We start from the raw sequence: 26,765 nt of genomic DNA on the forward strand, positions 1-26,765 counted from the left end.
GGATCTTTGTCGGCTTTAGGAATAAGCGTTATTATAGACTCATTTAAGGTGTCTGGGAGTTTCTGTTGAGTGTAAATGTAATCATATAGTCTTTGCAAGCGTGGGCTCAGCAGATCATGAAATTTTTTGTAAAATTCTGAACCTAAACCGTCTGGCCCTATTGCCTTACCATTTTTTAGAGAGCCAATAGACTCCTCAATATCCTTTATCGTAATTTCCCTTTCTAATAATTCTCTATCATTTACATCTAAACCTTTTAAATTACATTTTATTAAAAAATCTGCTATTCCTTCTGGTTGTGCTACCGTTTTAGTTGAATAAAGGTCATGATAGTATTGTAGAAATCTATCATTTATATCTTTGGGCATTTTTAATAATTCTCCTGTCTCTGTTCTAATTTTATGAATTATTTTTTTCCCTTCCATTTTTCGCAACTGGCGTGCTAATAGTTTTTGTGGCTTGTCTCCAAATTCAAACTGTAATTGTTTAGTTTTTTGGTAAAGTTTTATTACTTGTTCTGAGTACATTTTATTTAATTTATATTTCAGTACAGCAATTTTATTATGTTTTAACGTAGATGGCGTTCTCGCGTTTTCTATATCTAGTAACTTAATTTCACTTTCCAGTGCTTGTTGTTTAATCCTGTTATCTTTATTATAAAATGCTTGTGCAGAGATTAATGTACCTCGCGCATACGCTTTAAACGTCTCCCACATAAGGGAAGCAGGTGTGTCAGGGTTGTCATTTACCTCAAAAAATATTTGGATTTGTTTAGTAATATATTCCTGGCATGATCTTTCGTTCAAGATTTGTGGGTTAAGTCTCCAATATGTTTGTTTCTCGGACATTCCATTTAATTTAATCATAAATGTTACTGGTGCGTGATCTGAAATTATGATGTTGTGATATTTTGAATTATAAATAAATGGAATAAACGTAGAGTCAACTAAAAAGTAATCTATTCTTGAGTATGATTTGTGTACTGGTGAATAAAATGAATATTCCCGTCCGGTTGGGTTTTCTATTCTCCAGATATCCTTAATATTAGTGGTATTAATAAATGAATTTAAAAATACACTTGAATTGGATTTTGTTTTTTTTTTTTTTTTGCCTTGATGATCTATCTAAGTATGGGTCTAATGTACAATTGAAGTCTCCTCCAATTATTAATTTGTATTGTGCAAATTCAGGAATTTTATTAAATGTTTTGTTGAAAAAAGTAGGGTTATCGAAGTTAGGCCCATAAACATTTAGGAGGATCACTTTTTCTCCGTTTAACTCTCCAACCACTATTATATATCTGCCATCCATATCCACTATTATTGAAGAGGACACAAAAGGTATTCCTTTACGAATTACTATTGCTACTCCTCTTGACTTGTGGGAAAAAAAGAGGAATGATATGATTCGGCGATCCACTTAGCTTTAAGTCTATGTTGAGATTGCTTTTTAAGATGTGTCTCTTGAAGAAATATTATATCTGTTTTAATTAGATTTAGGTGTGCCAAAACTTTACTTCTCTTAATTGGTTCATTGATTCCCTTGACATTCCAACTACAAAATGTTATTCCCTGACCCCTTCTTGTCATGTTAGCATCTTGCATATTGCATCTGAGGTGGTCTATAACCGGGCAGAAGGAACAACACATAGAATCTGACCCTGCTCCCAAACCTCAGATAGATGAATTTAAATTCGAATACATCATTCTTCCGATCATATCTCCTTGCCTTGGTCTTGTTTTTCCATTCAAACCTTGAGTTAGAAAAATATTTGAAGAAAGAAAAGTGATAGGGTTGGTTAGTGTAGGGTGAGGAAAAAAAAACTACATCTACGATTGGTGTAGTTAGTGATAGCCACACTAACGTGGCTAGAATTCTAAGGACTTCCGTAGCCTTTGTAAAACGAAAAAATTCCCAGCTCCGTGCCCGAGGAAGAGGAAAGGAAAAAAAAAAAAAAAAAAAAAAAAAAAAAAAAAAAAAAGGGAAAAAAATTCGGGAAATTATATTTTAACATTCAATAAACTTCTTATGGGAGTATCAAAATTTATTTACCTAGTCATACTTATACCCACACAATATATATGCTCCTACCTACGTATACGCTTATATGTATATGTATACATACCCACATGCCTATTAGTATCAACGCGTAACCCTGTAAGAAGGTTCAAGCCACCAAAATGATTTTAAATTGAAAAATAGAGCGAAAAAAAAGAAAAGGAAATCCGTCTATCTTAGTTATGATATAGGTTAATTTACTTCTAACATATCTTTCTATGTACTATATTATATAATTCCTTTCTTCATTTATCAAAGACTATTAAGTGTTGATCATTGTTATCCATCTTATACCGTATTAACTTTTATAAGAATTAATAATGTTAATAATATTAGTGGAAATAAAGATATTTAATAAGTATTAGTTGTTACCTATATAGTTTGATATGAATTTATATATAATAGCAGTGATTAGTAACCGAAGAAGAGCCCAAACAAAAAAGAGAAAAAAGAGGGAAAAACCCTCGAAAGATCGCAGTTTTTATCCAATGTCCTCCATCATTTTCAGTTTCCAAGTGTCTTTAAAGTTCTTGAACGAATTTTAAAGGTCCTTTTAGATCTGGCGGTCATCGTAGACCATGTCTCCTAAGGAGTGATGTAGATTCTTCAGTCTGGAGGTGTGTTACCGACTTCCTTGGCGAATTCGAGTGCTTTTTTTCATGGTCTGTAAAAAATAACTCATTGGAATTGTAGGTGACTCTTAGTCTTGCGGGATAGAGTAGGCTGTATTTCAGATCCGGTACACTCTTCAATATTCTTTTGGTCTCATTGAACAGCATTCTTTTCTTGAAGACCTCTGTCGAGTAATCTCGGTATATGCTAAATCTCACGCCTTCAAAAAGAAGTTGACCGCTCCGAACACTTTTCTTCATTATCTCATCAAATTCATGATCCTGTAGGACTTTTACGATTATTTGTCTTGGGTGGGCAACATCTTGCATACGACGTCGCTGTGCTCTATGGGCACGACCGAGTAGAGGTTTGTGATCCAGTTTTAAGACTGTATGTAGAAGGTCTGCCACGAAATCCCGAGTGCCCATTTCCCTCTCGCTTCCTTCTTTCACCCCTACAATTCTTAGATTCTTACGTCTTTGACGCCCTTCCAGATCAATACATTTATCATTTAGTTTGCTCACCATACTTGTGAGACGTTGGTTTTCAATAAGGAGCTGACTTACTGTTTCTGCACTTGTCGCCGCACATTTCTCAAGCTCGGTTATCGCTATTCTGTGTTGATTAAGTTCGTGGCGGATAGGGTCCATCTCTGTTTGAACCTTTGTTTCCAACGAAACGAGTTTAGCTTCCATCGCTTCCATCTGGTTTTTGACCTCTTCCTCCCTCGTCCGCTTCCAGTTTTCAAACATTTGTTCAACTGTGGCGTGTATTTCTGCTTTAAGATCTACCTTGAAGGTGTCTAATTTCTCTCCAAAAATCTTCAGTTTAGCAGCCAAAAAGATTCTAAGATCATCCATTTCCGTTTTTCTCCCTTTGGGTTTCTTTGGAAGTTCTTCTTGGGCCATCACTTTCTTTGGAAGCTCTTCTTGGGCCATCACTGTAACTGAGGCCGAGGCTTCTGTAGGGCCTTCTTCTTCCGTCTGGGATCTTCCTTTACCCGGTTTTCTTCCACGGGGGGGGGGGTGTTGTATCGACATATCTTGAGTCGCAGGCCTGATGACGTCACGCAGGCTGCCGTTTCAGATTACGATCGCTGCAGGTAGGTCCCGTTTTCTCCCGTTTTTTCCCTTCCTCGAGTCGGAGCTGGTTGGCGCTGGACTTTAGGTCTCCATAGCGCCACCGGAAGTCGGAATGATCTCAGTGAAAAACGTTTAATTTAAATCCAGAATTTAGGCTTTCTGAAATGTGCATTCAACACACAACATTACAACAATAATTTGAATTCATATATGATCTTGAATGATTAAAATACCAAGATGCTTTAAAGGAGCTTAATCAAAGTAGGATACTGACCATCATAAGGAGGTATTAGAGATGACAAGAAGCTTTATTTAAAGGAACATATAAAGGATGGAAAGAGAGGAAGTGAAGTGGTTTTAGAAAGGAATTTTAGACCTTGGTAAATAAAAAGGAAATTAGAAGGGATTAAATTACTTTTGAAATAGGAAGGAGGTAATGAGAATAAATTAGAAAGAAACATTACAGACAGGTTGCAAGAGCTTCTATAACCATATAACCATATAACAATTACAGCACGGAAACAGGCCATCTTGGCCCTACAAGTCCATGCCGAACAATTATTTTCCCTTAGTCCCACCTGCCTACACTCATACCATAACCCTCCATTCCCTTCTCATCCATATGCCTATCCAATTTATTTTTAAATGATACCAACGAACATGCCTCCGCCGCTTCCACTGGAATTGTGAAAAAGTGAGATAAACATGAATACTATGGACACAATGACAGTATAAATTGCATTGTGGAATAACTGAGGCACTGATCAAATATTGCAAGTTCGTATCAATTGCAGAAAGCACAATGAATCAACAGAAAGGGAGAAGTCTGAGAAAAGTGGGGCATTCAAAGTAATTAAAATCATAAAAAAGAGAAAGTGCTAAAGAAATTAAAGGGCCTGTCCCACTTGCCGATTTTTTCGGCGACTGCCGGCGTCATTGACTGTGTATCAGGGTTGCCGAAAGATTTTGAACATTTCAACACCCAGCAGCGCCAAATAAAATGTTGCGACACTTGAGGAAACACCGCACGACAATACGTTGTCACGCTGCGTCACACCGCAACTTTTTCGATGACCTGATACGTCAGTCAATGATGCCGGCAGTCACCAAAAAAAAATCGCCAAGTGGGATAGGCCCTTAATGGATCCAAAACTTGATTATTGAGTTGGAGCTGAACCTAGCCACACAGTCATGTGTGTACAGGGAGTACAATAGGGGGCTGAGGACGCAACCGTGGGGTGATCCTGTGCTCGGGGTGAGGGACTTCGATGCGAGACCTGGGTGTCATGGTACACCAGTCATTGAAGGTAGGCATGCAGGTGCAGCAGGCAGTAAAGAAAGCGAATGGTATGTTAGCTTTCATTGCAAAAGGATTTGAGTATAGGAGCAGAGAGGTTCTACTGCAGTTGTACAGGGTCTTGGTGAGACCACACCTGGAGTATTGCGTACAGTTTTGGTCTCCAAATCTGAGGAAGGACATTATTGCCATAGAGGGAGTGCAGAGACGGTTCACCAGGCTGATTCCTGAGATGTCAGGACTGTCTTATGAAGAAAGACTGGATAGACTTGGTTTATACTCTCTAGAATTTAGGAGATTGAGAGGGGACCTTATAGAAACTTACAAAATTCTTAAGGGGTTGGACAGGCTAGATGCAGGAAGATTGTTCCCGATGTTAGGGAAGTCCAGGACAAGGGGTCACAGCTTAAGGATAAAGGGGAAATCCTTTAAAACCGAGATGAGAAGAACTTTTTTCACACAGAGAGTGGTGAATCTCTGGAACTCTCTGCCACAGAGGGTAGTTGAGGCCAGTTCATTGGCTATATTTAAGAGGGAGTTAGATGTGGCCCTTGTGGCTAAGGGGACCAGGGGGTATGGAGAGAAGGCAGGTACGGGATACTGAATTGGATGATCAGCCATGATCATATTGAATGGCGGTGCAGGCTCGAAGGGCCGAATGGCCTACTCCTGCACCTAATTTCTATGTTTCTATGTTTCTATGTATTCCCTCCCATCTTGACTACCTGGGGCCTGGTGGTGAGAAAGTCCAGGGCCCAGGCACACAGGGAGGCGTTGAACCCTAATTCCAGTAGCTTCTCGGCCAGTCAGGTCGGATTTTCAGGGTCGGAGGCTATAATTGGTAGGGTGCCCAATGATTCAGTGCTAATTCACGATCTATTGGAATTACATATATGGTGACCATGCATAATATATCCAGCCTACATCTCTTCAACCATTAGCTTTTACTTCCTGACCCAGCCAATTTTGGATCCAATCTCCTTTGAATTGCAACGTACAATCAATGAATGTCACCAACTGAGCAAGAATAACAAACTAATACTTTTGAGAGGTAGTCCAACATCTTGCAGTCATACAAAGACACTGCATGATTTTAAACAAATGCCGCACAAATTTATTACAACTTTAGTATCACAACCTATGGTCACAACTCATCTATCTGTTATGAAATAACTGAAATTACGAGGAAATATACTCTCAAAACAAAAACAGAAATCAGCAGCAGTCCATCAGAAATAGAAAAACAATAATAATCAATATTAAATCAGCATCATTACAGAATGTTTTTAAACGTTACTGCAGGATGGATGCTTTATCACAGCAAGCCACTGAGATGCAGACCAATATAATTCAAATTAATGTGCGTTTGCAAAAATACGTTTTTTAAAAAGTACATCTTCTGGATAGGATGTGCAAAAAAAGGCCCAGAAAGTAAAAATTGGATGATATATCAGCATATTCATAGACATTACTGCTTAGAGGCAGCCTATGAATCTTCTTTTTTTTTCTCCACATGAAATGTGACAGCAATACAAGAATATAACCAAAACAATTGGCAATGAGAAAAAAAAATCATTGTTGTTACTATATTTAAATCTGTCAATTTGATTTCATTGGTTTGCATGGCAAATATGGAGCTAACATCTTTACACCATTATCACACATTAAATAATCTTTCATAACAAGAGTAAAGACAACATTTTGTGGAAATTACACAATTTTGTGGAAATCCTACATCTGTTCCAATTTTAGCTACTAGAAAACTAAGGCAATCTACAGATGACTATTGAACAAATAGTAAAAACATAAAAGATGCCCATGGTGTTCAGAACCCAAGAGTAAAATGCATTTGAAACCAATTGACAACATCTTGTGGACTGCTCAGACTTGAAATAAATGACTCCCGTCTTCTAACTTCATTAAATAAAATTACACATTATCTAAACAACTGATTCTAGTGATGCAAGGCATAGTTAATTATGCTTCCAGCAGGTGATTTGAGAGCAGTAACGCTGACACTCCAATAAGCAGCTTATTTTTAGTTTGGGCTATGACAGAAACATTACATTCCAGAACTAATTACAGTACCACAATCAGACATGGAAATGGACAAGAGGTATGAGCTGCAGCCCTGACAATCAAAGCTGCATCTGACCACATATGGTACCAATGATTCCTCGTAATCTTTGGGGCACCAGAAAATTAAATTCAGTGGCCTGGCTCATGGATGCGAATCACGGAACACTGGTAATAGATATTGACAGGATAGAAAATGCTGGTAATACTCAGCAGGTCGTGGCATATCTCTGCAAAGAGAAACAGAGTCAACCTCTCAGGTTGAAGACCTGTTGGTAAAACTGGGAACAAGAAAAAACCTCATTAAGTTACATGAGCAGGGGTAAAGGGAGTTGTTTCTGATAGGGTACAATCATGATGACTCAGAGATAAGTTTGGTTATTTAGTCAATGAGTAAATGGGCGCACTTAGAGAGAGTGAGAGCATAAATACAAAATAAGAGTTGCCAAATGCAGGACAGGAAGGCATGCCCAGCAGGCAGACTTGCCATGAAAAAAGATTAAAAAAAACACAAACAAGCTGAGCTAATTGCGCAGAGGAATGACTGATACAGTCAGAGAAATCAAGGTGACCTGAAGTTGGACAATTCAAGGAAGAATGTGATTAAGGTAGTGCATGTGCAGAAAAGATTCACAGGAACATTGACTGGACTGGAATGCTTGAATTATAAGGAGAGATTGAATGGGCTGGAATTGTTTTCCCTGGAGCAACGGGTAGGAGAATTTAAAACTAGAGGGCATAGATTGCAGAGGAGATCACACTCTGGAAACTAAATCAAGTTCAAGTGTTCAAGTGAGTTTATTATCATGTGTCCCTGTATAGGACAATGAAATTCTTGCTTTGCTTAAGCACACAGAAAAAAATAGTAGGCATTTACTACAAAACAGATACATGTGTCCATATACCATGATATAAATATATACATACATGAATAAATAAACTGGTAAAGTGCAAATAACAGAAAGTGGTTATTAATAATCAGTTTTGTCCCAGCCAGGTTTAATAGCCTGATGGCTGAGGGGAAGTAGCTATTCCTGAACCTGGTTGTTGCAGTCTTCAGGCTCCTGTACCTTCTACCTGAAGGTAGCAGGGAGATGAGTGTGTGGCCAGGATGGTGTGGGTCTTTGATGATACTGCCAGCCTTTTTGAGGCAGCGATTGCGATAAATCCCCTCGATGGAAGGAAGGTCAGAGCCGATGATGGACTTGGCAGTGTTTACTACTTTTTGTAGTCTTTTCCTCTCCAGGGCGCTCAAATTGCCGAACCAAGCCACGATGCAACCGGTCAGTATGCTCTCGACTGTGCACCTGTAGAAGTTAGAGAGAGTCTTCCTTGACAATCCGACTCTCCGTAATCTTCTCAGGAAGTAGAGGCGCTGATGGGCTTTTTTGATAATTGCGTTAGTGTTCTCGGACCAGGAAAGATCTTCAGAGATGTGCACGCCCAGGAATTTGAAGCTCTTGACCCTTTCAACCATTGATATAAATGGGGCTGTGGGTCCCCTTCCGACAACTTCCAAAGTCCACAATCAGTTCCTTGGTTTTGCTGGTGTTGAGGGCCAGGTTATTGCGCTGGCACCATATGGACAGTTGCTCGATCTCTCTTCTATACTTTGACTCATCCCCATCATTTATACGCCCCACAACAGTGGTGTCGTCAGCGAACTTGATGATGGAGTTTGCACTGTGGTTCGTTACGCAGTCATGGGTATAGAGTGAGTACAGCAGGGGGCTGAGCACGCAGCCTTGAGGTGCTCCCATGCTGATTGTTATTGAGGCTGACACATTTCCACCAATACGAACAGACTGTGGTCTGTGGATGAGGAAGTCGAGGATCCAGTTGCAGAGGGATGCGCAGAGACCCAGTTCTGCGAGTTTGCTAACCAGTTTGGAGGGGATGATTGTATTAAATGCCGAGCTGTAATCAATGAATAACAGCCTGACATATGAGTTTTTGTTGTCCAAGTGGTCCAGAGCGGAGTGGAGGGCCAGCGAGATCGCATCCACCGTTGATCTGTTGTGGCGGTACTCGAACTGCAGTGGGTCCAGGTTTTTGTCGAGGTAGGAGTTGATTTGCTCCATGATCAACCTCTCAAAGCACTTCACCACCACCGGCGTTAGTGCCACTGGTCGATGCAGTACACTAGATTGTAGAAGTGCAAGTAAATCGCTGTTTCACCTGGAAAGACGGTCTCAATCCCCGAATGAAAATATGGAAAGAAAGGAAAGGACAAGTGGCGCGTCAGATGTGGTTGCATGGGACGGGGGTGGTGGTGGGAACCAGGGAGTCATAAAAGAAATGTGAAATGCAGAAGAGAAGATGCCTTGTGGTGGAATCTCTTTGAACGTGGCAGAAATTGCGTAGAATGATTTGGTAAATGTGGAGGCTGGTGGGTTAATAGTGAAGACCAGGAATAAGAGTGGATGAGACCAGAGGGATCAAGGGATGAAATACGATCATTGGCTTTGCTGGAGGGGAGGTTATGGTTCATGAACCCATGTCTATGGAAAGTCTCATCAGTGGAGCAAATATGATGGACACAGAGAAACTGGGTGACCATGGCCTGATGTATGATTAATGATCCAAAGGGAAGTATGAGGTGGTGTCTGAGATGTCTGGCTGCTGCAAGATAAAGGTCAGTTATCCAGACCACACCAGCAACACATCGGTCAGCACTTTTGATGGTCATATTAGGGTTAGCTCTCAGTGAATGGACCGGTGCAAGTTCAGAAGGGAGTAGGTTTAAACACAAGGGCGTCTTTTTCATTCATCTTCACTCACTTTCTTCAGATCATATTTTTGTGCACATGCAAGGGCCCAATCTATGGCGGTCCTTTTGTGGGATATATGGAACAGTCTTTATTTCAGTCCTATCAGACCTTTGAAACATCACAACAGCAGCACTCACCTGCTACAGCCCTGTTTCCACCCTCACCTAGCTCCTGTACTACTCCACTCACTGTCAGGGAACACGATGTCAGACGGGTGCTCCTGGCAGTGAACCCCAAGAAGGCTACCGGCCCAGATGGAGTCCCTGGTAAGGTGCTCAAAGCGTGCGCCCACCAGCTCACTGCCATCTTCACCAAAATTTTCAACCTCTCCCTGGCCCAGGCAGTTATTCCATCCTGCCTAAAATCAGCCACAATCGTCCCTGTGCCGAAGAAGTCTACCATCACCAGCCTTAATGACTACCGTCCTGTGGCCCTCACTCCGGTAATCACGAAGTGCTTCGAGAGGTTGGTCCTCCAGCACATCAAGGACTATCTACCACCAGACCTCGACCCCCACCAATTCGCCTATCGCCAAAACAGATCCACAGAAGACGCCATCACCGTAGCTCTCCACTCTGTGCTGAGCCACCTGGAGCAGGGGCAGAGCTACGTCCGGATGCTCTTTGTGGATTTTAGTTCAGCCTTTAATACAATCATTCCGGACATTCTCATTGGTAAACTGGTCACTCTCGGCCTCCCCACTCTCACATGTGCCTGGATAAAGGATTTCCTCACCAACCGGCCCCAGACTGTGAGACTCGGCCCCCACCTCTCCTCCACTCGCAGGTTGAGTACCGGTTCCCCACAGGGCTGTGTGCTAAGCCCCCTCTTATACTGTCTCTACACCTACGACTGTAGTCCGGCCCACAACAACAACCGCATCGTCAAATTTGCTGACGACACTACTGTAGTCGGACTTATTTCAAAGGGAGACGAGGCAGCCTACAGAGAGGAAGTCCTGAAGTTGACAACCTGGTGCTCAGAAAACAATCTGGCTCTGAACACCAGCAAAACAAAAGAGCTCATTGTCGACTTCAGGAGGCACAGCACTGACTTAGCCCCCCTACACATCAACGGCGAGTGTGTGGAGAGGGTCAACACCTTCCGGTTTCTCGGCGTCCATATCGCTGCTGACATCTCCTGGACGGACAACACGACAGCGGTCATCAAGAAGGCTCAGCAGCGGCTGCACTTCCTGAGGGTCCTCAGGAAGCACAACGTGGACTCTAACCTGCTGCTGACCTTCTACCGCTCGTCCATCGAGAGCCTGCTGACATACTGCATTATAGCATGGTATGGCAGCTGCACCATGGCAGACAGGGAGAGGCTTCAGAGGGTAACCAGGACAGCGCAGAGGATCATTGGCTGCCCTCTCCCCTCCCTGATGGACATCTACACCTCCCGCTGCCTTAGCAGGGCAAAGAAGATCCCATCCTGCGTTTGGACTGTTCGACCTGCTGCCCTCTGGAAGGCGCTATAGGTGCATCAAATCCAGGACAAACAGACTCAGGAATAGTTGCTTTCCGAGAATTATATCTACTATAAATTCAAATTCACACATGCACTGACTACACCGCCCAACACGGACTTCCATCTGTATATATGTATATATGTATGTAGCGCTGCAGAATTTGTGCACCTATTCCCCCCCCCCCCCCCCCCCCCCCCCCTTCTGTTTTTTTGTTTTTTTTCTGTTTCTTGTTTTTTGTGCTAAATTGTATGTATGCACTGAGTACGAGCAGCTTTCAGTTTCACTGTACATGTATAGTGACAATAAATGGCATATCTATCCAGGCCCATTCCTTCAAATACTGCTTTTTCCAGTATATTGACGACTGTATTGGTGCTGCCTGCTGAACACTAAACGCAGAACCTCTCAATTCCATTACTTTTGCTGCCAATTTCCCTCCAGCCATTGTCTTCACTTGATCAATCAAATTATCCTTTCCTGGATCTCTTAGTCCAGCGGTTCTCAACCTCTTTCGTCCCATTAACGTCCCGTCCCGTGTGCAACTTTAATAGCACAGAACAATGTTATTTCACTTATTTATGAACAACTAATGATGAACCGATATGCCAGAACCAAACACGGTCAGTCAATGAGAAAAAATATGTACAAATCCAGAATCAACAAATTCACCCCCTGGGGGTAAATTTACTCCAGGATGGGAACCCTTGTCTTAGTCCATTTTAAGTGATGGGCTAGCTGCTAACATCTGTTGCAAATTCATTATTACTATAACGACAGAACAAGGATAGAGTTCCCAAGGTCTTCATCTTCCACCCCACCAGCTTTTGCATTGAGTAGATTGTTCAATGCCGTTTACGCCACCATCTAAGGGATTCCACTTTCAGATGCAAAGATAGTGCCAAAGCCAGGCAACTTTCTGCATGCTGGTCCCAGAAGCGAGTCTCAATCATTCATTACCATCGCTCCACTCTTTTAAACCTCTACTCCAACAGCAACATTTCTTACTTTAACTTTGCTCTTAATCTCCTCTCAGATCTGTCCATTCTCCAACTCCCAGGATGAAAAGACACAGGCAACTGAACCATCCTATCACCAACTAGAGAGCAGTCCTGAGCTGCCATCTCTCTCATTTGAGAGTCTCCGACTATCTTTAATCAGATTTTACTGGACTTTATCTTGCACTAAATGTTATTCCCTTCATCCTGTATCTGTGCATTGTGGACGGCCTGATTGTAATCACGTATAGTCTCTCCGCTGCCTGGATAACACACATGTGGGGAAAAGGCAGGAGAATGGGGTTAGGAGGGAGAGATAGATCAGCCATGATTGAATAGCGGAGTAGACGAAGGCCGAATGGCCTAACTCTACTATTCCTTTTAACCTCAACAAAAACTTCACTGTATCTTGGTGCACGTGACAAGAAACTAAAATAAAGATACATTTTCCCATCTCCTCCCTGCCTGGCATTTTACAGGCTCCGTTTCCTTTGTGGTTCCCTGTTCCACTACACTTCTAACGGTATTTTCCTGTGCAACGGCAGGTGATGCAACACTTGTCCTTTCACCTATTTCCTTAACACCATCAAAGGACCCAAACAGTCTTTCCACGTGAAACAGTGATTGACTTGCACTTCTTCCAATCTAGTGTAATGCATTTGGTCTCTTCTCCAACGGAAAAAATGAACACAGATTGGGTGATTGCTTTTCAGGACCCCTGTTCAGTCCACATGGTGACACTGAGTTTCCTGTTACCTGCCACTTAAATTCCTCATCCTACTCCCACTCTGATCTATCAGTCTGTGTCAAAGTGAGGCCCAACACAAGTTTAAGGAACAGCACCTAATGTTTCATCTGGCATGTTGCATTCCTCTGGACTCAATATTGAATTGCACAACTTCAGGTAACTTGATCTCGCTGTCTGTATCTGTCATCTTTTTGCAATGTTAGTTAATGTTTTTTTTTTCCATTTTCCCTAGTTTCTCTACTTCTTCTTCTTTTGTGTGGCGTGCACAGCCTAAAGTTGTAGGACAACTTGTTCTATTTGATCTTCTGCTTGTGTACGTCGAGTTGATTGCATTAGTCGAAACAGGGCGGACCACGTGAAGGTTGCAATCTTCCACCCCCATAGTTTCTAAATGGAATGGAAGACGTATGCAACCTGACCTGCCAGGCATGTCTATCTACTCTGCACTGTGCAGCTTTTACATTCTTTCATCTATGTTCTCAGTTTATATTCTCACTCCCTAACTATTCCCTTTCATTCATTGACCACATAACCTTGTTTACATCTTATATCCATAGTCACCACCATAGCCACCCTGGTTTCATCCTAGAGGCATCCACTGTCCCTACCACCCCTGTCGTTTAACAAGCTTCTTTTGCCCCCCTCCCAGTTCTGAAAAAGGCTCTTTCATCTGAAACGTGGACTCTTCCCATTTCTCTTCCCATGATTGCGCTCTGAACTGCTGAGTATTTCCAGCATTTGCTGTTTTTGTTTTTTATTTCCAGCATCTGCAGATTATTTTTGGATTTTTGGAACATATCAGTAGTAAAGCTATTTACTACCAACTCTACAATGTGCATTGATTTTAGCAGTTCAGATAATAGAAAAGAATATGCCTACTTACAGAAGAAGCTGAACCACAAATATATAAGGTCGTATTTATGTCATGCACGGCCCAGGCAACAATATTCTCCAATATCAAAGAATAGTGAAATCAATACAGAACATAAACACAAGCTACCATCGAAACCCAGGTATCATCCTCACCTAGAGGTTTGAGTGGATCAGCCACACAAACAAATCAGGCAGGCGCAGCTATAAAACAAATGTCTCAAACCAAAGATGCTCATCAAGGCAGAAAAAATAGTGGCATTTACGGGACTTTTGGATAAGCATTTGGATAGGCGGGGAAAGGAGGCATATGAATTATGCCCAGGCAAAAAATGTTGGGCTTGACGTCATATGCGGCATAGACATAGTGGGCCAAAGAACCTGGTCCTGTTTAAGAAGGAACTGCAGATGCTGGAAAATCGAAGGTAGACAAAAGTGCTGGAGAAACTCAGCGGGTGCGGCAGCATCTATGGAGCGAAGGAAATAGGCAACGTTTCGCTGCCGCACCCACTGAGTTTCTCCAGCACTTTTGTCAACCTGTTCCTGTGCTGTTCTATGTTCTATGAATTGAATCTACCAGAACCTGATATATATAAAATGAATTGAATCTACCAGAACCAGAAGTATATAACATTATGAAAGGCATAGACAGGGTAGACAGTCAGAAACTGATTTGCTAGCATTTATTTCAAGAGGAATGGAATACAAAAACAGGGATATAATGCTGAGGCTCTATAAGGCGCTGGTCAGACCGCATTTGGAGTATTGTGAGCAATTTTGGTCCCCATACCTGAGAAAGGACGTGCTGGCACGATGGTCTGGAGGAGGTTTACGAGAATTATCCCAGAAATAAGTGGGTTAACTAGGATGAACGTTTATTGGCACTAGGCCTCCACTGGCTGGTGTTTCGAAGGATGAGGGGGATTTCATTGAAACTTACCGAATAGTGAAAGGCTGGATAGAGTGGATGTGGAGAGGATGTTTCCACTAGTGGGAGAGTCTAGGACCAGAGTTCATACCCTCAGAATTAAAGGATGTTCTTTTAGGAAGATGAGGAGGAATTTCTTCAATCAGAAGGTGGTGAATTTGTGGAATTCGTTGCCACCGAAGGCCGTGGAGGCAAAGTCAATGGATATTTTTACCGCAGAGATAAATAGATTTGTGATTAGTATACGTGTCAGGGGTTATCGGGAGAAGGCAGGACAATGGTGTTAAGAGGGAAGATAGATTTACCATAATTGAATGGTGTAGACTTGATGGGCCAACTGGCCTAATTCTGCACCTATCACATGAACTTTTTCCTAGGCTGGAAATTGCAAAGACTACGAATCATAGCTTTAAGGTAAGAGTGCAAAGTTTAAAGGAGATGTGCGGAGTAAGTTTTTTTTTTACACAAAGGGTGATGGATCCCTGGAACGTGCTGCCAGGAGTGGTGGTAGAAGCAGATAAGACAATGGCGCTGAAACTTGTATATAGGGGCATTGTTATGCAGGGAATGGATGGATATGGATCACAAGCAGGCAGGAAATTAATTTATCTAGGCATTATGTTCAACCCAGACATTGTGGGCTGATGGGCCTGTTCCTGTGCTGTACTGTTCTATGTTATAAACATTTTGCATGATCTAAAGTGCATCCCTTTCCAATTCCAGCATGACTTTAATTATCTACTAAGGAATCTACATCATTCCTGGAGCTATAAATTCACAATGCAAGTTCAGAAACCAATGTGGAAAACTGTTCACAAGAGGCGGAACGGTGGGGTAGCGGTAAAGTTGCTGCCTTGCAGCGCCAGAGACCCGGGTTCGATTCTGACTACTCCTGCTGTCTGAACCGTGATGTACGTGGGTTTTCTTCGGGTGCTCCAGTTTCCTCCCACACTCCAAAGATGTACAGGTTTGTAGGCGAATTGGATTGATAAAATTGTAAATTGTCCCTCGTGTGTAGGATAATGTTAGTGTGCAGGTATCGCTGGGCGGCGGGGACTCGATGGGCCAAAGGACCTGTTTCCGCGCTGTGTCTCTAAACTAAACTAAAAAAGTAAAAGACAAGGATTATAAACTAATCATCTTTACGAACTTAATCATCTTCCAGAAAGCAAGATAAAGATTGGGACCAACAAGAAATATTAAGGTAGAAAATTAAATACCAATTATTTTGAAATCCATGCAATTATCACAAATGGAGAAAATAACACTCCTGACATTTTTAAATTATTTTTCTACACCATAGAGATTTGCTCAGCAGCAATTCCAATGTATTAACCTATTTAAAACGGAATTATATACGTATCCAACAAGATGCAATGCTTTCAATGAATTTGATAGATAAGAAAAGTTGACGTTCATTTCAAATTACTGACCTGTTGTATATGCAAAGAATGCAACAGCGTATCCTGTGCACAAGGAAGGCATAATTGACAGCAGTTTCCAGACTGCTACATTTAACTATCCATGTATCATTGCAACAAATCTGTCAGCTTTACGCATCATTAAGCTGCAAATTCTGGGTGGCTGTAATAATGAGCTGTTCAAAAATTAAAAACTTGTTGCTCAGAAATGTATCCCTAATTAGAAGAATCAAACACTCTGCACATTCCACTCTGAAATTATGTTCTATTGGCTTCGGTGAGTAAATTACAGAGGTTGAGTAGAATGCAAAGCTGCCACCAAACACATAAAAGGTACACAAAAATGCTGGAGAAACTCAGCGGGTGAGACAGCATCTATAGAGCGAAGCAAATAGGCAGCGTTTCGGGTTAAAACCCTCTTCCGGCTGATGTGGGGGGGGGGGGGGGAGGAGGCGAGAAGAAGAAAGGAAGAGGTGGAGACAGTGGGATGAGGGAGAGCTGGGAAGGGGAGGAGAAAGTAGGGACTATCTGAAATTAGAGAAGTCAATGTTCATACCGCTGGGGTGCAAACTGCCCAAGCGAACTATGAGGTGCTGCTCCTCCAATTTACGGTGGTCCTCACTTTGGCCATGAAGGAGGCCCAGGACAGAAAGGTCGGATTCGGAATGGGAGGGGGAGTTGAAGTGCTGAGCTACCGGGAGATCAGGTTGGTTTTTGCGAACCGAGCGGAGGTGTTCAGCGAAGCGATCGCCAAGCCTATGCTTGGTCTCACTGATGTAGAGCAGCTGACATCTAGAGCAGCAGATGCAATAGATGAGGTTGAAGAAGGTGCAGGTGAACCTCTGCCGCACCTGGAATGACTGCTTGGGTCCTTGAATGGAGTCAAGGGAGGTGGTAAAGCTACAAGTGTAGCATTTCTTGCAGTTGCAAGGGAAAGTGCCTGGAGAGGGGGTGGTTCGGAAGGGAAGGGACGAATTGACCAGGAAACTTTCCCTTGCTCTCCCTCAGCCCACTCTCCTCGTCTTCCTTTCTTCTTCCTGCCCCCCCCACCCCCACCCTCACATCAGTCTGAAGACGGGTTTCGACCCGAAACGTTACCTATTTCCTTTGTTCCATAGATGCTGCCTCACCCGCTGAATCTCTCCAGCATTTTTGTCTACCTTCGATTTTCCAGCATCTGCAGTTCCTTCTTAACCAAATACATAAAGAGCAGTTTTGATCTGAGATAGATTTCTGGATTTTCGATTCAATTGTAAAACAAAATTTCCTGCTGGGGCTAAGATTCTTTTTCTATACTTTACAATGGGTTTGTTCAAAGCTTTATAAATCTGGTAAAAGATTCAATAGAAGCAGAGCATCCGCTTGTCTTTAAGTTAACTATATATACCATTTTTGTACCATAAAGCAAGATTCAATCTTGCTGGTTCCAAAATACAAAGAGATTCACTAGAAATAAAGCACTTGACAATACAAAGCAAGCTTTACCCATTTTACACACACCAAGTGTTTGTACCCAGGTTACATTATAACATTTTAATAGCACCATTACTTAATTGTTATCACAAAGCTTACCTTTTTACCAAAGTTTCAAGTCTTATTCTTTGTCAAAAGGTATTAACTTATAACAGTTACATCCAGATATTTTCTAACTACAATAATTCGCTAACAAGCTATTTTGCTTCTGCATTTAAGATCTACTCAATCACTAATTTCACTACACCCAACTTTTCGTCTATATAACCCTAAGAGCGAGTCAAAGGTTACAAATTATTAGAACTTTGTGGTGGAGATGTGCAACCTATGAAGATAATTGATGTGCAAATGCAACATGTATAGTAGGGAAGTAGCATTTTTCATATTTATTGGAATTTTGGTTGTCGGATGGCTGCAGCCCAATTGTTTATCTCGCCTTTTTTTTAACAAGTTTGTGGTCACAAAATGAATTTTGGTTGTCAGGTGGCTGCAGCCCAATTGTTTGCCTTGGCTTGGCTTTTAAAATTGTTGCAACAGTTGGATGCCTGCCCAAGCATCCATACGGCCCACAATGTCTATACTAGCCCTCTGGAAACCAGTACCTTCGGCCCACAACACCCATACTAGCGCAACAGACCCCCCCCCCCCCCCCACTGGCGAGCAGTATTGGAATTGGTGGAGAGGTGGAATATTGCGTTGGTGACCAGCCCTCCCATGTGATGCTGGGACCCAACGGGTCCCACTTAGTCTAGTTTATTAAATATAGATAACATCAATACAATCAGAATTAACATGAAGATCAAAAGATATATTTGCATCATTAAATTGATTTTTTTTCCCATAAAATGAGTTTTTCGTAAAATGAGTTTTATGATTTACACAGTAGGTTTTTTGTTACATGATACTAACACTGGGTCAGAGTTCTTATAGTCATAATGCAGATTTTCTAGTGTATTGAATACTCCAGCAGCTGCATTTATTCAACACACAACAGTTTCAGGGAATGCGCAACCCTTCAGATAGTTCCACAAACAGAAAAGACAGTTCACATAACATTGTTAATTGTTGGCTGATATCAAATGAAGAGGAACATAATCTCACCCCAGTCACTCCATCTTCTCCTTCTCTCAACATGCAAGAGGTACAGAGGTTTGAAAACACATGCCTCCATATTCATGGACAGTTTCTTCATGGCTGTTAGCAGCCAACAGAACGGTCCTCTCATCAGCTAGGCTGCAGTCCTGACCTTTCATCTACCTCATTAGAGGTCTTTGCACTCCTTAATCGGCCTTTATCTCGTATTAAATGAGTACCCTTTATCGTTTATGTGTACACTGTGATTGTACATGGCATGGTTGTAATTATGCATAGACTTTTCTTTGACTGGATAGTATGTAAACAAAAGCTTTTCACTATACATCCACACACGTGACAATAATAAATTAAACTAAACTGATGCAGTATACATTTACGTTTCTGGCAAGAAAGCCTTGCTTAAATACTAGAGACACATGGAAGTGCAGATGCTGGAACCTTGAGTCGAACATAAAGTATTACATAGAAACATAGAAAATAGGTGCAGCAATAGGCCATTCAGCCTTTCAAGGCAGCACTGCCATTCAATATTATGGCGGCTGATCATCCTAAATCACTACCCCCCCGTTCCTGCTTTCTCCCCATATCCCTTGATTCCTTTAGCCCTAAGAGCTATATCTAACTCTCTCTTGAAAACATCCAGTGAATTGGCCTCTGTGAATTGGCAGAGAATTCCACAGATTCACAACTCTCTAGGTGAAAAGGTTTTTCCTCATCTCAGTCCTAAATGACCTACTCCTTATTCTTAAACTGTGACCCCTGGTTCTCTGGACTCCCCCAACATCAGGAACATTTTTCCTGCATCTAGTCTGTCCAATCCTTTAAGAATTTTATATATTTCTATAAAATTCCCTGTCATAATTCTAAATTCCAGTGAACATAACCCCAGTTGATCCATTCTTTCATCATATGTCAGTCCCGCCATCCCTGGTATTAATCCGGTGAACCTATGCTCCACTACCTCAATAGCAAGAATATCCTTCCTCAAATTAGGAGACCAAAACTGCACACAAAACACCAGGTGTGGACTCACCAGGGCCCTGTACAACTGCAGAAGGATATCCTTGTTCCTATACTCAAATCCTCTCGCTATGAAGACCAGCATGCCATTTGCTTTCTTCACTGCCTGCTGTACCTACATGCTTGCTATCAGTGACTGATGTACAAGTACACCCCGGTTTCGTTGCACCTCCCCTTTTCCTAATCTGACACCGTTCAGATAATAATCTGCCTTCTTGTTCTTGCCACCAAAATGGATAACCTCACATTTATCCACATTATATTGCATCAGCCATGCATCTGCCCACTCACCCAACCTATCCAAGTCACCCTGCAGCCTCATAGCATCCGCCTCGCAGCTCACACTGCCACACAGCTTTGTGTCATCCCCAAACTTGGAGATATCCATATAATACTAAAACTCTTTGTGTGTGTGTGTGTGTGTGTGTGTGTGTGTGTGTGTGTGTGTGTGTGTGTGTGTGTGGGTGTGTGTGTGTGTGTGTGTGTGTGTGTGTGTGTGTGTGTGTGTGTGTGTGTGTGTGTGTGTGTTAGAGAGAGAGAGAGAGAGAGAGAGAGAGAATCTGGTTAATTTTCCTATTTCCTATTTTCTTCAAAACGCTGACGGCTGGAGTCTACAGTCAGGGCCGGGCCGAGCACAAGAACCAGGCCGAGTTCCAGGGCCTGGCGCTGCTCTACGACCTGGGTAGGTCCTGGGGCAGGGAATGGGAGTGAGGGGAGGAGGATGTGGGTGGGGAGTGGGGTGGTAGAGGGAGATGGAGGGGGGTGTGGAGGAGGGAGATGCCCCCTCCCTATCTACCCTCACTCCAACCCTCTCTACTCCCTCCCTATCTACCCTCGCTTCCACCCTCTCCACTTCCACCCTCTCTACCCCCTCCCTGTCTCTACCCCCCTCCCTCTCTACCCTCCCTCTTCCTGTCTACCCCCTCCCTATTTACCGTCACTTCCACCCACTCTACCCCCCCCCCCCCCCCACGCTACCCCCCTCTCTACCCCCCCTCCTTCTCCCTCTCTACCCCCCCCCTCCATCTTTGCTTCCCCCCTCTCTACCCCCCCCCTCTCTCTACCCCCCCCCCTCCCTCTCTAGGGATCGAAGAGGGAGGTTGAAGAGGAGGAGGAAGGAGTGCTGGGGGATGAGGAGAAATGAGCCGTGCTTGCGCAGTTGGGAGCTATGCGTGAGTGTTGCAATATTGCGTTGCGGGAACGGCTTGCGTTAGGGGAACGGGTGAGTGGTGGAATCTTGCGGTGGGGGAGCAGACCTAATGGGTCTGCATTTGGTCTAATTACATTTAATTCCTTTGTCTATATCGTTAATATATATTGCATATAACTGGTGTCCCAGAACTGAGCCTTGCAGCATCCAACTAGTCACTGCCTGCTATTCTGAGAAGGACTCGTTAATTCCTACTCTTTGCTTCCTGTCTGCCAACCAGTTCTCTATCCTTGTCAATACCCTCCCCCCCCCCAATACCATGTTTTGCACATTAATCTCGTGTGTGGGAGCTTGTCAAAGGAGTGTTGGACCGACAATATCTGTGAAAGGAATGGACAGATGACATTTTGGGTCAGGACATTCATCATTTTGAAGAATGGCCCCAACCTGAAATGTTACCTGCCCATTCCATTCCACAGAAGCTGACTGGCCCACTGAGGTCCCCCAGCACATTGTATTTTGCTTCAATATGAAGAAATTATGGTTTTGGTCCAACTATAGTCCCAAAGAGGACCATCAGGCAGATCACCATTCTAATTACAGTTCCTCGACTTTTATATAAAGCTTGGCCTTCCTTATTCCAAGTACCACAGGTACAGCAGTGGTGCGTTATCCACTGTATCGCCACCAGACTCCCTCCCCCTCCCCCTCTACTGCTTTAATTTGGTTGCATCAAATACAATAGAACTTTCAAATATCACATAGCCACCACCTTAATAAGCATGTTTGCTTTCTTAGCTCGCGAAATGAAGGCACTTTGACAAGTTAACATTTCTTCAGTGGTTTGCCCAAATGTCAGGTATTCAAATATGTAATCTCATGATTCAGACACAAAAGGGATGTCAACTAAACCAAGTTGAACCATGAGTGTTAAGGCCCATGAAGTTCTTTTTTTTTTTAAATGCCCACTTTGAAATTTTATGTAAAGATTTAATTTATTTATTTTATGACTCCACGATTGACCTTCCTTCGTCTATTATTGGCCATTACAAAATCTATTCTGAAATTTATTTTAAAAGATTTAAAAAGGTCACTAATACAGTAACATCAGACATGAGTTGCTCAGTTGAGACAGAACAATGTACAACACAATGCACAGCAGACCACTCAGCCCATTCTATCTGTGTTGGAATTCCATAAGATCGAACTATTAAGACCCATTCCTCAGCTCTTTTCACATAATTCTTCATTTTCAAATGCATCTCATGTTTTTTTATGTGTACCTTCAAGCTGAGACATTTACATCAAATACATTATTGTAAAATAAAAGCAGTTACATTCAATTACTTCAGATGTAACAAATCAATATTAATCAATTTGATTGTCAACAGAATTCAAAGCCTATGTCATCAATTGAGTGACATTTTTAGAATCTTAACAATATCATCTTTCATTTACAGAAATATTATATATTTAACAAGGACAAAGGACATTTATTGTCATGTACACCAATACACAACCTAGTGGAAATGGGGAAAGTATTATAACATTAATGTCAATATTTTCTAAACTTCTGACGGATTGAATTAAAATGTTCCCTTGTACATTTCAAAAATAACTTACTTGGATAGAGCATTTTGTGGACAAAATGCTTGATGTTTGTATGTTTGTTTTCAAACATTGATAGGATGTGAAAAGCACATCACAGCAGTAAACTCATAATCTAGCTTTGTGGTACATTTTAAAGAGTGGAATATCCAGTCGCACAAACTATTGTGGCCATGCTGGTGATATTTCAGCTATTAGCAATAACAAGTCCTCTAACATCAAAACGCTGCACTTCCTTAATCAAGAGAAATCTAGTTTAAGTGGAAAATCAATCTCAATAGATATTATTAAAACAAAGTTTGTTAATCATACAAATAATATGCTCAATTAATGCTTAATCATACTTAAACAATACATAACAGTAGGAAAATTGTGATTACAAATTAACAGCAAATTTGACTTCAATGGAAATCGCTCATAGTAATTTGCCAATGATATTGTCAACTTAAAATAAACTATATTTGAAAAAAACACAGTCCAATAGAAACGATTTGAGGGCTTATAAGTGGCCAACATTTACCACAACATTTAAATCTTTAAACTGATAAATTTCCTCCAACTCACACTGTCACTTAGGTATTAAAATATAGATTCAAAGACTTTCCTTAAAATACAATTAACCCTATGTTCATAAAAATGCTGCCTCCAAATGTTTTTTTTTGGTAATGTGGCCATAATTTGATGTGCATCAAACAACACTGCCCAGTGAGCTAAGTCTTACAGGCTTAATTTAAAAGATATATCTTAGCAGTTTTCAGAAGCAGCAACATAATAATGTCATACCGAGGGAAGCTGGGCATGTAAGAACCAAGTGAACAACTTAAGCAATTGTAGCTCATTAAGTAATCAGATTAAGTTGTGAAATTAACGCAAACCTCAAGAAGGAAATGTAAACTTCAGTGGAAATTCAATGTCAATGTACAGTTTATGAAAAAGAACAGAAAATGGATTAATAAAAGAAGAAATATTGAAATATAGTTTAAGATATGCAAAAAATTAAATCTGAAGAAATGAGACAGCAAACTAAAACTGCATAATGTTCAGTTTGGAGTGGTTTCCAGGCAATGATTAACACTTAGCATGTCATTAAAATGTAATTCTGCTAAGTGAATACAACTTCCTGTATTGTTTTCTCCATGCCTACTGGATGGAATGCGTGCCAATAATGAAATGAACAGCAAGACTCAGTGGTAGGGCTTGAAGGGAATGTTTTGTAAATTCCAAATTGAATCACACATCTGTCCTTGTCTGAAGTTGGCAGAGCATTTTTTCCAGGATGGCAAATAATATATACCGAAGGTGATACGATAGGGCATTTAATATGCTTTTAGACAGGCACGTGGAATTAATGGTATACATCTCGTGCAAGCAGATGTTAGTTTATCTTGGCATCATGTTGTGTACCGATGCTGTGAGCCGAAGGGGCTGTTTCTGTGCTATACTATTCATTGTACTGCTCTATGTATGTTCTGAACCTTCCCGTTACTTTAGACAGCGCATTTGTTAACATTTTTGAAGAATCATATTTTTAAGGATAAAACTCCATCAGTTCTGCAGGTATCACTGTGCATTGTTTATAACTCATATATGTTATGATTTATTATCTCCTTAGATTCTTCCTTAGGTCTATTTTCCCTGCATTCATCCGAAATAAATATGTATTTTGCAAGGAGCATAAATATTCCTACCAAATTAATTTATCAAAATCCAAAAGAATGTAAACATTTGGGGAATGATTTTGCACATTTCTAACATTGACAATATTTTTATTTAATTAACATCCCATCTCTTTCCCCTTAAATGTTCAAACATGACCGTTGGATTATCCAATTCGCTCAAATAAAGTAGGAATCTAAAGTAAAGTATGGGCAAAAGGCTTAAAATGAGGAAGCAGGCGTTTTGAATATTGGGTCCCCACTTAAAACACCTGCTGAGACTCGAGCGATCGAGACTCCAAAAACCTCGCAACTATCCTCTTCTTTGATGCCGGTGTCAGTTTCATAGTTTAACGTTAGCGAGCACTCCTGACAGATTAACTAAAAGTCAGAAAGATCCTTAATTCAAACCAGAACACCTCTGCGGACTGTGCGATTATGAACTTGGACCGCTTGCAATTAAGAAACTCTTCTCAGTGTAGCAGTAAAAAGGCAGGAAATAAAACCTTCCTGTTCTCCGGCGAAAGTCGCACTGCCCTCTCTGAAAGTTACGGAGTTCGAACTTTGGAATAAAACGCCGGCTCCCGTGTGTTACAGCGCCTCCCTCTCGCTAAACCAAGTGTCTCACGTCCCCTCTGGGGCAGCAATAAACCCTCGCGTGTGGCCCGCGTCCTTTCCTCTGCTCTCTCTGCCGCCTGCAAGGTGACTGTGAAGCGGAGTCTCTATTAAGTACTGCTTCTGCTGGAGAGGGGATCTTCAGGCAAGTGGAGTGTGTGGGAGCCGGGTCTGGGGACAATGGGAAACGTACTGTCATTCAGCTGCACTTTACCCCATCTCTCGCAACCTTGTACGAGTTATGTCGCGGGAAGGTCCTTTTGTTAAGAAGGGGGTTAAAGACGCTTAAAGTCTAATTTCTCACAATACCTCGTCTCCAGAGGAGCCCACGGCTGCCCTATCCCATGCCCGGTCCTTTGATGTAGTTTCCAGGGGATTGGGGATTGGGATACTCACCTCAGCCCGGGATTGGGAGGGAGGGAGTGGGGGTGACGGTGTTCTCAACTCCAGGTGGGCTGTAAGGAAGAAAAGCCTTCACCCTCATCGGGGGTCCGACCCTTATCCCTTTTCCCTCCTCCTTGAACTCCCCTGCTCTACTCCGCCTGTCGCTAAGATTGCTCCCTTGACTCTGGTGTGTGTGTATGTGTGGGGGAGAGAGACTCTCCTCTCTCACTGCGCCTTGCGCGCCCCTTCTCGTTGTCCTCCTCACGCCCCCAAACATACCTGGGTCACCAAGGGGATGAGGGTCTGCTCCACCGACCGGGTTTTAATCTCCAGTCCGGTATCGGCGTTGCAGTGCGAAGAAGCCATGATGCCCCGATGCCGCTGGCGTTGCAGAGCCGAGTGCGTCTCTCGCTCTCCCGGCGCCTGACACTCAGTGAGAGGAGGGCGGGAGGGAGGGAGTTGTGTCTCTTTCCGGCGGTAGGAGGGATTCAGGAATGTGAGTGTGGGTGGTTGAGGGGGGTGGTGTTTGTGTTTTGTCCTTTTACGCCTCCTCTCTGATTCCAGTGTGTGTTCTAATTAAACCTGTGTGAGGTTTTTTTTTAAACACGCACATTAAGTTAACTTCCTTCGCGCAGCCTCTCGGATCACTGCAATGTTGCAGCGGGAAACGGCGCGATGGCGCGGAGCGGCTCGGGCTCGTGGTGACGACCAGTCCCTGATCCTGGAAGCTGGAGGGGGCGAGTGCGGAGCAACACTCATCCAGCATCGCGCCGGCTGCAAATGTAACTTTAGCACCAAGTTGTGCCGTTAACATTGGAAGAAAAAAGGGCAACAACAAAAACAAAAAAATTGCAACTCATTGCTTCAGTCGCCGCTGCCAGCAACCTTGGCGGGTCGCTGCGAAAGGTTACCCACCAAGTCAGTTCAGAGAGCAGAATTTCAATAGCCCGCGCCTTTTCATTTCCTGCCGGGAATGTGGTTTCAAACGTTCAGCACCTTGAGCATTTTTGTTTAGGTTAGCTGTGCTTTGATTTGCATTGTTGTGAGTTTGTGTGTGTAAACCTGCGTTTACGGTAGTTGTCAGTGTCACCACGTGCCGTGAATCAATTTCTTCCTTCACATCTTTCGCACTTTTTCATCAGAGACAAACATAACGAGGTTTTAAACTTTGTGTCATTATGTATTGACATTTTATTATACGCCTATCCTTCCATCCATATTCGACCTTATGCAACTCCAAGACGACGATTTTGCCGACAAATTTCAGTATGAATTCAATTTATTTCGGCAGCGCCGAATTCGCCGCCACATTGCAAATAGCACAGTGATTGTTCTTCGGACTCGTTCTTAATTGTTATTTGGATTTGGGTTGCATTCAATGCAAATTGATGACATTTGAAAATACTGTAATATAATGTTCAATCGGTCACGTAACT

At 42.2% G+C, this 26,765-nt stretch overlaps 1 protein-coding gene across 1 annotated transcript in view; it reads right to left on the reverse strand.

The window, feature by feature from the left end:
• Positions 1-26,055, reverse strand: part of ctnnal1 (catenin (cadherin-associated protein), alpha-like 1) — a 312,118-nt gene extending 286,063 nt beyond the window's left edge. Inside the window, exon 1 of the mRNA XM_055656355.1 lies at positions 25,609-26,055. Coding sequence (XP_055512330.1) covers positions 25,609-25,695 — 87 coding nt within the window. The 5' untranslated portion in view covers positions 25,696-26,055. The remainder of the gene's footprint in view (positions 1-25,608) is intronic.
• Positions 26,056-26,765: the final 710 nt, after the last annotated feature.

The sequence above is a fragment of the Leucoraja erinacea genome, chromosome 2 (assembly GCF_028641065.1).
Source record: "Leucoraja erinacea ecotype New England chromosome 2, Leri_hhj_1, whole genome shotgun sequence".
Classification (NCBI taxonomy): domain Eukaryota; kingdom Metazoa; phylum Chordata; class Chondrichthyes; order Rajiformes; family Rajidae; genus Leucoraja; species Leucoraja erinaceus.